We start from the raw sequence: 13230 nt of genomic DNA on the forward strand, positions 1-13230 counted from the left end.
AAAGTTTATTAAACAACGTATATTATAGTATATATAGAGAATATGTATTGGAATGGTAGTGCACAAATGTTCATGGAAGGTCGCTAAAAATGAATGTCAAAGAGAGACATATATTACATATATATTATCAAGAAGTTGCATATATAGCCATTCAAAACTTGCAGTTTTATAGCTATATGTTCAAGTTAGATCTTAAAATTGCTCAATATATAAAGTAACCTATAATAGAAGGATGATATGCAAATATCTGTGCACTAACACACTAAACATTATTATTTTTGTTTTTATTTATTAGTAATGATAGTTTAGATTATAAAGCTAATACTAACGTATAGGTATAGGTCTGGGTATTGAGGTCTTCAGTTATGTGCTATGACAAATTGATACTAAATGCTTATAATTATATAGCTATATTATAGTATGGCATGTTTATACAATACAATACTATAATACATATACTTATATTATACACTAAACATTATCTTTAGCATTGCCTACTGAAAATTCCCATCGGTTCGCATTGGCAGCACTTCACTTTTATTTCTCGATTTTTGTTTTTATACTGCTTGATAGCATCTTCGTTATAATTAATTAATTATTTATATTTAAATTAGAGCAGAAATATGAAGAAATATATATCTTATATATAAAATTAAGATTGTCAAAATGTTAGTTACCGTACTCCTCCGAAACGGCTTTACCGATTTTTACCAATTTTTATAGGCGTATTCAGTAGGTCTGAGAATCGGCTACTATCTATTTTTCATACCGCTAAAGTGATTAGGGAGTCCCTACCCAGCAAAAATATCCTTATTGCTTTAACAAAAAATTTTTATTTTTTTGACATAAATTTACATCCACTTCGTTTCTTCGTCTTCGCCTTGCATGGTAGATGGAAAATGTACTAAAAATTTTTCTAAAGATTTCACTAATGATACTATAACAAATACCGACGGATATCCAATATATCGTCGAAGAAATCCCGATAATGGGGGAAAATGGTGGGTGGTGCCGTATTCGCCTCTGCTAAGCAAGACATACAATGCTCATATTAATGTTGAGTTTTGCAGTTCTGTGAAGAGCATCAAATATATAAGTACGTCCATAAAGGCAGTGATATAGCTGTGTTTAGAGTAGAAAATACTAATGTAAATGCTTCAATGAACAAAAACGGTGAAATTATGCTCTACCAAATTGGTCGGTACATCAGCACCAATAAAGCTGCTTGGCGTATCTTCGGTTTTCTAATTCATGAACGGGATCTAGCAGCTGTTCAGTTAGTCGTCCATCTTGAAAACGGTCAGCGTGTATTTTTCACGAACGAGACAGTGATTGATCGTGGTACAAATCCACCTAAATCTACACTCACTGCATTTTTTGAATTGTGTAATAGTACGGATGATTTTGGTGCCTTTGCAAGAACATTACTCTATTCACAAGTACCACGCTGTTTCACATGGGCTCAAACAATAAATGGATGCCCCGCAAGCAAGTTTCAGCAGTTGATGCATGTCTCAATTTATTTAAATCGAACGCTTATTTACAGTTAATCCAAGACACACTGAGTGCTTTTATCTCCGACTGTTGTTGGTTAATGTTACTGGCCCATTATCATTATTATTATTTACAGTCAATCCAAGACAATTTAAATTTGAAGATACAACAGTTGTTGCCAGAGAACTTGGTATCATACAAATCTATTGATTTTAAATTAATAATTTAATAAATAAACTATAATAACTTAAAAATAATATTGTTTGGCGTTTGTTATTTTTATTTTCCTTTTCGTTCATAGCGCTTCATGCCTATTTCATGCATATACCACATACTTACCCACTTATAATAAGTAAATTACTTTTTGTCTACACTAGAATTTATCTAGAAACTAGAAATAATTTATAAGGCAAAACAACGTTTGTCGGGTTATCTAGTAATTATATATAATAATTATATAAAAATGTAATAATTTCATAACTCTAGTTCTAATAGTTCTAATCTAAAATCTATTTAAGAAAATAAATTGTGAAAAGTAATTAAAACTTTATTATTAATTTTGAATGTAAAAGTGTTTTCAAATCAATTTGTAATACGAGGGGTTTGTATATTTAATAAAAAGTCATAAATGAAGACATTTAAACAAATTTAGTCAAAGTCAATATAAATAAGGTTACTGAGTAAGTCAAATGGCCGATAAAAGTTACTGGAAATTTTACCATTTTAGATGTTTTTAATATTTAAATATTTTGCAAGATTTCTTATATACAAATTATAATAATAAAATAAGATGAAACTCAAAAAAAAAAATGAGTTTAAAGTAAATAAATGTGATATTAAATTGTTGATGCTGGGAGATAAGACTTGTCTTGTAAGATAAAAATATAATATAAACCGAATTATTATCTATGGAATTTAATTCTTATGTATTTTGAATTTAAATAATCAACACTTTAATTCTAAGTTATAAAATTAGTTAGAAAACGCGTTTGTGGTGTAAAGACTTACCTTAGCACGACTATTCTGTAAATATATGTATTTTATATGAAAAAAAATTATTAATTCTAGTGAAGTGATTACAATGAGAAAACAATTAAAAGTAAACAAAAAAAATATTAAAAAAATGTAAAACTTAAAAATAAACTATTTAAAACAATTATAATTGAATAATAAATACAATTAGTTTAAATATATACAACTAAAAATGGCAGGTTATCGTTCGTTGCCATTAGCACCAGTTTCAGCAACAACAGTATCGGCTACTGCAGTTGCAGCTGCAGCACCGCCTACCGGACCTACCATGTACCATCATCAATCGATGACGGCTATGTCGAATAATGGCATTATCTATCAATCTGCAGTACATGCTTCAATACATAGTTTAAATACAGTACAAAATCAACGATCCTCCACAACACATCATCATCATATTCTAGCAACAGCGGCAGCAGCAGCAGTTGCTGCTACAACACGTCAATATACAACAACAACTGGTTCCGTTCCACCGTCGGCACAAACAATACCACCGCCACCAACACATCCGTTGCAAGCAGTTGCAGCAGCGGCAGCAGCTGTAGCAGCTCCGCAAAATGGTCATCATGCTTTAGTTCACCCACAATATCATCATTCACAACAGCAACAACAGCATACGCAGCTGCAACAACATCAGCAACAACAAGCGGCTCATCATCATCATCACCACCACCATCATCATCATCAGCAACTGGCATTGCATCAGAATCACTTGTTTTTTAGTGGTTCCAGTGTTGGAGGACATCATCATCATCATCGTCAAATTTTTAGTCATATGCAAAGTGCACTCTTACCCTTGAATGTCAGTAAGTATAAGTGGGCGTGCTTGTCTATATAAAAAGAATTTAATTGTAAATATTCCGTACTGATTAGAGTTGAGAAAATGTTGGAATGTCAGGTATTTCAGAGATAAGTAATCAATCTTAACAATCTGTGTGTTTGTTTTCATTTGATTTTTCGATGTACTTTTAATTGGTGTTGCATGTTGCTGTAATGTTTGTATTGTGTTTATATATTCAGTTTTGTTTTTGTAGGACGATCAAAAAAAAAGATAATTTTTAAGCATAACTTTTTTAAGTTTTAAAACAATTAAAACATTATTGGCTTTGAAAGCCTATCTTTAAATTGGATATATCTGTAATGTAAATGGAAAAATAAATTAATAAAATTGTAAGGTACGAAAAAGTTCATGATAAAGTCAACAAAATATAATTTAATTTAATATTTAAAAATATTAGATAAATTATTATTAGAGAAGCGATTTAATATGTTTTTTTTTGAAAACAGACTGTCGCATATTGGTTCATCAATTCTAAGAAAAGACTTTTTTTACAAATGTATATGTAAATTTATTGCTACCAAAATATTTCAAATATTAATAAAACTTAATAAATAAATGTAATAGAGACTTTGAAACATTTCTTCTGTTTCTGTTCGGTGCTTTCAAAAACTAGACTAAAATTCTGTGGAGCTGCTAATTTTGAGAAAATAAGTTCAGTCCATGAGATTGAGATGAATTATTTCTAAAAATTTGCTAGTAACACGCACATATCTTAAGTTATGATATGTATGAGCTGTATGACTACATGTGATATCGCTATAAATTTATCCGTTTGACAATTTTAACTTAACTTAATTTTTTAATATTTTTAAAAGATTTTTTGATATTTATTCTGTAAAAGAATGAATGAAATGATTTAAAACATGACACAAAAACACTAATTTATAAAAGAAATATTCCAAAAATAGTTATTTAAAACTAAACTGAGAACTGAAAATAACCGATATTGTTGTGTCAGCAGGAACCAGAACTAAAAAGATATATGCTTTTTTAATTGAATCGGAAATAAAACTTAAACGAAGATATTTCCCCTTATTATTTTGTTGAACTCTGCAAACGATAGTATAAGAATCAATATACTATTTAGAATTAACGTTGTTTTTACCATTAACTCTAAGCTTTTCTGTATATATTTTCAAAAAAGATGTTTTGTACGCTATGTATATATAAAAGTACGTTCTAATGCTCCTCCAAGGAGTTTATGGGAATTTATATATATATTACATTTAAAAGTTTGAATTTATTAATAAAGTATCTATGCTTAGTGATTAGTTTCTGAATAATAACACATAATATTTTATGTGTTGAGAGAAATAATAATACATTGCCTAGTAGGAATATCAAAATGTATTATTGTATATTCTAAGCTATGAATGTTATAATAGCCGTATTTTTTACTTTCAGAGTAGCAAAAATAATACTCACAACTTACGAAAGAAAACACGTGATGCAACAACAATGCTCTTAAAATCCTCAGAGTTAGGTTTTACTCGTAAAAATGTTTAAGTGTTAAGTTTTAGTGCAACTAAATTGAAAAATCAATCTATTGTGAATGTTCATTGGAAATATTTTGCAAAATTCAAGTCATCCGTTAAAGTCATATGAGCATATCAATTACTAATAAGTTCAAATATATAATTAAATTAATTTAAATATACAAGATAAAAATGCTCACCATTGCTTTTCTTATATTCATTTAATTTTAATTTATTTGAATTAACAATTTTTTGTGTACAATTTTTATATTTCATATTGTATACAATACAACAAAAAACATATGTCAAATAAAAGCATTCAACATATTTTAAAAGTGCTGCCAATTTCTTTCAACCAGACTTAATGTTATTTTATTCTTACTCTAAAAGAAAAAATTACTACTAATTTAGTTTTATATATTAATTTTATATTATAATTATTTTAATAATTTTTTCAACATTTATCCCTTATTTTATATATAAAATATTATTAAAAATAATTACACTGACAATTTACTTTAGAAGAGTCAAATCAAAGAAAACTACTATAGACTCCAAGATTTAATCCGTTCTATTTATTATATTTTTCATATTGTTTTTAACATTTATTATAAACATATTCATTTATATATCAAATTATATTTAAATTCTTCCTGTTGCAATTCGCAAACAATTTTAGAGCGGATAAGCGAAATCCTTTTTCAAAGCTCAAAGCATATTTTTTTCCCATCGTTTGTCCCTTCTTTTTTCTCCTCTTCTGCCTGTTTATGCATTAAGAACTTAGCAAAAATCACGCCTAACAAAATGTGTTAAAAGACAATAGCCTTCAAAGACCGTTTGATACCTTTTGGCTTTTGTGTGTTATTGTGACTATCTGTGCGGCATTGTGTATTGTGTTGTTGTTGCTTTAGTGGCGGCAACACTTGTTGTTGTTACTTGTTAGTGGTTTTGTATGTGGGGATATTGTATTTGTTTTACTATTTTTTTCCTTGGTTTTTTTTTGGGTTTTTGTTTTGCTAACTTCTATTCCCATTGTTGAATATTTATTGTGTGTGAATCCTTTTGTTGTTAATGTGGTTTACTTTGGTTTCTTTCTTTTGTATTACAGGTTTAACAAAAACAATAACAAAAACAATAACAATATGAAACGGAGAACCTAAAATCAAAACACAAACAAAAACAGAAGCAAAAAATAATAAAAATCATTCATATATGTCAACATTTGTATTAACATTTTTGTTTTGTTTGGTTTGGATTTTATTTATACTTTTTAGCTCATAAATAAGAATAAATTACTTAAATATGGTTTTAATATATTAATTTATATATTATATTTTGTGTCGTTTTTTATATTTGTAATTTAAGACATAAATAATATAAAATATATAAATATTAGATGCATTAAAGTCAGATGCAAATGTCAAATATCATTATCAATTTTTTTTTTTTAAAAATATATATAATTACTGTTATAATTAATAAAATTAAAGTAATACAGTCAAACTTTCATAACTCGAAGTCCAATTTTGCAAAGAAAAGGTTCGACTTCGAGTTAGAGAATTTTTTTTATTTTTTTTTATTTTTGAAAGAAACTAGAATTATATTTTAAGTTATAGTTTTAGTGAAGTAAAATATTCAGAAATTAGAGTTTGGGACTTTAATTTTTTTCTTATTTTCTGTAAAAAGAGAATCCACTTTATTCATACTCTTATAGTAATCATCAGTTGTAGTATCCTTCGTTAGCAAATATAAATTCAGAATTTTGAATGAGTCTTCTTCTTCGTTCTTGGAAGGTTGATGAACAATTATATCCACCGAAACCTTATCATCACTTTCCGTCGCACTCAGAATTGGATCCAGTAATTTAGGAACAAAATATTTGTTCGAGTTGTAGAGAAATTCGAGTTGTAGAAGTTCGAGTTATGAAAGTTTGATTGTATATATTCTTATATGTTGTAAGATAAACCTTTTATAAGCTATGTATAAAATTGTCTCAGTGTCTTTGACTCGGTCTCATTATATCTCTCACTCGGAGTTATTCTCTCCAATTTAGTAACCTTTTCTTTGCTTTGGACTCTTTTTCTTTCACTCTATCTCTCACTGAGTTTTTCTAACCCTATTTCTTTTTGACGCAACTTCTCTTTTCTAAACCTACTTCTCTTTTTAACGCGACGGTTTCTCTTTCTGTAAGGCAGTTTCTTTTTCTGTGACGCAGTTTCATTCTCCGTATATGTTTTAATTTCAATAAAAGAATAGAGATTTTTTAAATCGATTTTTTTGTTGACGGCTTTTTAAATTTCAGTAGTAGCATTTCACATATTTGTTGAAATACTGAGACTGTTAAATTTATTCAAAAACTAAAGTTAATTACATAGAGATAAATCTGTTCGTTTGTTGGAATTTTAAGCAAATAGTTTTGTTTTGACCTTCTACCGATCTATGTTACCATTAATTCAGATGTGAACTTCAATAATAGTATTCCATCAAGATAATGCCAGACCGCGTACAAATTTGTTGATGAAGCAACAACTTTTATAGTTTGAATAAAATATATAACGAGATGATAATATTTTTCACACAAAACACATTTATTATCATTATTATCATTATTATCATTATTATCATTACATTTATTATCAATAATTTTAAGTAAAATCCATTTTTGTCAGCATAGATCAGAAACGTTCTCACAAAGTATATTGAACTAAAATGAAAACTTATAATTCGATAAGTAATTGTATCATAAGTTACTTCAGTGACACACTAGTTACCAGATCATGTTTAAATAGTTTTAGAGGCAGAGATCTTAGGGTGTGAAACCAGACATTTTTAAAAAATCTTTTTTTTATTGGTTTTCAACTTTCACTAATCATATTTTCCCATTCTTATGTTATACGTACTACACATATATAATGAAATGACTTTATTCTGTTATTTAAAAATTTTTTAGAAGTTTTTGTTCTTTACCCAGGTACTTTCTGAATCTATGAAAATAGTTTATCAAATATGAAGTATAATAAATATATAGCAGATTGCAACATAGAATAAATCCTATGGTTATAGCTACTATCGCATCTCATTGTCAAGATACCAAGTCAAGCATGATGTGATCTACGGCTTTATATTTGGATTGCTTTTATAAATTAAAAGTTAGATAGTTGATCGCTTCTAGATATGTGGTTATAAAAGAAGTTATAAAAATACACGTTTCTTAATCTTATATACTTCTCATAAACAAATCATTGTTCAGATTAAATTTGGATTTGAGTATTATTTTATTTTTTATTTAATATAACTATAAAATCTCAGGAATCAATATATTTCAACATTTTGTATTTCAATGTATATATATAATAAAATTATAATAATAAAAAATATATAATGCTTGCAAAAATCCTAAGTTTTTAGAATGAAACGCTGATATAATAAACTATACTATTGTTACAATTCACCACTTTTTCGACGAGTCGCGAGTACAAACTTTTTGACAATAAAAATTAATTTTCTTGTTAAAATATTAGCATTATTATTATATTTTTTTTTTGTCATATAAAGGTTTTTGTTAACAATTTCGAAGCGATATAAACTTAAAAATGTACATACATATCACACCTACACACACTTAACCCCTTTCGCTCAATTGAGTGCGGACTCCGAAGTGCCTTTTAAACTTTTTATAGGTACAAACTCTAAACGCATTTATGAGTCTCATTACCTTGCATTATTTTCTTTTACTCGACGTAGTCGGTACCCAAACCGATTGTCTATATCGAAATACAATAGACGAGTTGGTACGTACGTGGAACTACAGTAACAGGGAAACAACAACAGTAATGGCTATAATAATAACAATAAACCGCGTAGTTGTACGTTAAACTTACGTTACGCCGCTTTCGTGAATTTGTGTTCAGGCATGTGACGAAGTCGAAGGAGTATTGGAGTTGGTGATGGTGATGGTGATGGAGGTAATGGAGACGCACTTCATCCACTCGTATGCATGCACACTCGTACATATGACTATGAAAGACAAATGACTAAAAAGCAACAAGAGACTTTTTGTAAGGACATTTTTATTATATGATTTTGTTGGAGAATTGCTTGTGAAATACAAAAGCGACATGGGGCTTTAGGGAAGTGTATATGTTTCCCTCTAGTAAATTGTTCCTTTATATTTGTGTACTGTCATTTTTTATTATTCTAATGTAATAATATTTTGTCTCTTAACTGTTTAAGTATGAGTTGATATGCTTACTTAAGTGTTGTTTCTTCTTTTTTGTTGTGTATGTGACATTTTAAAAGGACCTCGCAGGCAATGCGAGTGTGTTTATTAAGGATTTCAAACAATAATATTTTATTATTGTTTCGATTTTGTTAGATTTCTTGTATTTGTCACGGTTGTTGCCTATATTTTTCACCTCGTTTTTACTAAATTTTATGACGTGTGTTGAAACATGTTGCTCCAGAAAACTGGAACTGAGTTCTAAACGCTTTCAGTTAGTTGTTTGCATAATTTAACTTTTTTATCGTTTAATTTGCATATCTCTATTGATTTTATTTTAACAATGATATGAATCTATAAAACAGTTGTTGAAATAAATTTAAGAGTTATATGTGGTTTACTATGGATATAAATTATATATTATTAAAAGAATTAAGATAAAATAGAGTTATAAAAAAGAAAAAAAAAGGGTGCACAATAGATCAAATTGGTCGCAGTTTATAAAAACCTAAGCCTAAGCCTAACCCATAAACCATTATCATTTTATTCGTATACAGAATGCAATCTAAATTAATGAAATTTCTTGCTAAAAACTTTAAAGTCCCACTATATTATGTTAAGTTCAATTTGGGCTACATAGCCCAAATCAAGTAGCAAAGTACTCTATAAATAGACTACAATAAATAGACGACTATAAATATACTGTAGATTATAATTATAGACTATTGATTATAATTATAAATTTAAAATTTTTGACTATAAATAGACTAGTATATAAATAGGCTACTTTGCATGAAGTTTAAAAAGGAAGCCACTACCATATAAACACAATTTATAACTAATGGTCCTAAAATATCTATTGTACCTTTAAATTGATTAAAACTTAATAGTGATCATTTCTTCTAACCGACCTGTCCGTTCTGTTGTATTCGTTGCAATTTATGTCCAAAAACAGTCTAATTAGTTTTCTAACAGTCTTATTTTAAGACTGCATCATAATTCATATAGGACTCTTAGTATCATAAGTTTTAGTCGAAGTACTCAAGATTTCAATGCCTTAGCAATTCTAAAGTTTCCTTTTCTAAGTTAAATAAGAAATGTTCATTATTTGGCTATTCTAAAGGTTAGGTTGATATGACTGGCCGTAAGTCACACATAGATCTATCGGTTTTAAGTAATACTGTTGAAGTTAAACCTCTATTTAGATTTAGTAGTTGACATATTTGTCAGTAAAAGTAGCATTTGAAGTTTCAAACTGAATCAGGAATCTTCCTAGAATGTTTTTAAAATTATTTAATGCCTCATTTTAAAAACAGATCTATTGAAGTTTTAATTCAGACACTAAATGTGGTAGTTCTAGTGCATACACGGAAAGTATTTTTTAGCAATCAATCTCTAATAGACTATTCCAAATTTTCATGAACTCTTTCATGCCCGAATTATAAGGGAAAAATTCATAAATATGTAAAGTTATATACATGTAATTTACATATATATTATTTTATATTAGTTTTAAAATGAAAAAATAGCTCATTTCGACAAATATAGATAATAGGGGAAAAAAATAAACTGAACACTTTTTTTGACATTTAAAACAATCTTGTTTATACGCCATACTAATCATGAAAGATTCAGATTAAGTTAGTGAAAATTGGTTTACTGAAAGTGGGTTCTCGAAATAAATTTTCCATTTTCTTCAGATATATTTGTTTCGCTCTCAGGATGTGGAGTGTTCTTCAATATGATAATGGTCTTAAAAAATTATATATTTTTTTATTTAAATACTTCTTTTAAACTGCTCATAGCTGATTAAATCAGTAAAATTGTCGTGTGAATATTAATTTAATCTAGATATTGGTGTATTGTAAGTAAAATTTTGGCGTATTTTTACACCAATTTGGTTGATTTGGAATCGAACTTCGAAGTAATAGGTTACCAAGCCAATAAATCGTTTTACATTGATTATGTTTTTATAGATGTTTAATATAGAAATTTGTTGAAAAATATTTCTAATACCTTTTTTCTTGTTTAATTGGTGCTGTTAGCTGATGCTATGAGCTTATTTTAATGTGTATTTCATGATAAATAATTATGACCATGAACAATTTTTTTTATATATATTATTATATTATATTATTTTATATTATATTATTATATTATATTATATTATTTTATATTATTTTCAAAAATTCGTAAGTTAACAGAAATAACATAGGTTTATTGAGATACTTTTTTAACGTATATAAGTGATTATTTAAAATTTTATTAAAAATATGAGCTGGTTAAAGAAATTTTTATATAAAAAAAATATTATTGATTTTTCCCATCATTACTATCTCTAATCTCATACGTATTATTACATCGCCGGTAGTTTACACAGTTCTCTATTTCACAATGTAATTGTAAGGATCGTACGGCGATGTCTTGCTAAAAGCTATTATATCTCTCAATTATCCACATTTTTATCCACAAAAACTCTTTCCAACTGTTTAATTATTAATTAAATTTAGTACAAAATCTTTTGGGATATAAAAATTGTTAGTTGTGAAGTGAAGTATCCTTTTCCATTTGTTATTTTTCCTAAGACAAATGGCTTTATAATTGTTTAGAAGAAAAAATTATATGCACCATAAGTATGTGACACAATGTCAAGGCAAAATGCGATTTGATGCAACTCTTTTTTCAAATATAATATATAATGTATATTATATATAAATAAAAAAAGTAGAATAAAGAAAATAAAATAGAAAAGAAAAAGCTTTAAGTAAATATATAAGTGAAGAAGTTGACAAAATTTTAATAAGGCACTTTTGCTGTTAACTTTTCCAAAATTGTCCTGTCACAGACGAGACCATATTTAGATGACTTCCTTACCTATTGGCGGCTCATCCTTTCATTTTTTTTTATATTTTTGTTGCTATATAGAAGCAACAAAGTGTCGTTATACTATACAGGGTTGCATTAAATTATTTTAGATACTAGTTGTCCTTTATTGGCATACAATTTTGTTCAAAACTTACCCTGTTCTTTACATACATCACATTTATTTTTAATTTTTTTTTGTTTGCTTGAATTTCGTATCTGTGGTAATAAAAAATTCAAAACGGTCACATAAGGACTTGTCAAAGATCACGTACTCAATAAATATTGCTTATTCGTTCATATACATATTTTTTTCTATCCAATTTGACTTGATTTTTTTTTTCTTTTTGCTATTTTAATGGTACACTTTTGATGCTCCAACTGGTCTTCATATATTTTCCCTTTTATTCAAAGGTTATATTCTTCTTAATATATTTTTTAACGTTCTATAAAAACACTTAAATTACAGGACATGTAACTTGTAATGTCCTTTACGTCCTCTCGCTGGTTGTGTGGCTGTGAAGTGTATGTCACGTTTGGTGTGCTTTTTAAAACTATTACATCATTTTCTTAAACTATTAATTTTATACGATTTGAAATTATATTCTACAAAGGCAAAGGCGAATGAAATCAATGAATTGAAACGAAATTTGTTACGTGTGAAGGATCAGCCGCCAGCAATTAAATATGGCTGTTGTCAAAGAATATGGAACCGCCAGTTATGTGAAATTATAGAATTTTAACCAGTGGAAGCATCCGTAATTGCTATTTAATTCCAATTCGGTACAGGTGGCTGTAACATGTATTTGTAAAAATAAAAGAGTATAGCAAAAGCATACAAACATTAGTAATGCTAGGAGCAATTCATTGAAATAGCCAACAAAATCGTCGTCTATACTTTGCTTTTCAGCCTAATCAATTGCTTTAATGTTGGAAATTATTGTGGCAAGTCTTGTTATGCTCCATATTTGCATGCTAATGTAAACTTAAGATAACACAGATATCATGGACACAGTTTCAGCTCGGCAACCGATGCAAATACTGTTATCCTCCATTGTTTCGTTAGTTTGGTAGGGAATTGTATAAATTCTAACTGAAATATTTCCAATTTCAGTAAAGTTTGCCTTGCCACCAACATTGTTGCAATTCCAAGCAATTAAATCACTTTGATGGTAATTTGGATTAATATGGTGTTGTCCATTTAGGCCATCCGAGCAATTAGTTTGGCAAATGTGAACCTATTGGTATGAAAAGTCAAGTGCAATGCTTGTGCACTCTTACCTTTCCTATTTGTTGACTACGATTAG

The 13230-nt window shown here is 28.0% G+C and overlaps 1 protein-coding gene across 1 annotated transcript in view; it reads left to right on the forward strand.

Moving 5' to 3' along the window:
- Window positions 1-13230, forward strand: part of LOC119677009 (protein tincar-like) — a 32065-nt gene that overhangs the window by 10627 nt on the left and 8208 nt on the right. Inside the window, exon 2 of the mRNA XM_038088275.1 lies at window positions 2678-3172. Within this exon, the coding sequence (XP_037944203.1) occupies window positions 2678-3172 (495 nt within the window). The remainder of the gene's footprint in view (window positions 1-2677; window positions 3173-13230) is intronic.

This window comes from Teleopsis dalmanni, chromosome 2 (assembly GCF_002237135.1).
Source record: "Teleopsis dalmanni isolate 2A chromosome 2, ASM223713v2, whole genome shotgun sequence".
In the NCBI taxonomy this organism is placed as follows: domain Eukaryota; kingdom Metazoa; phylum Arthropoda; class Insecta; order Diptera; family Diopsidae; genus Teleopsis; species Teleopsis dalmanni.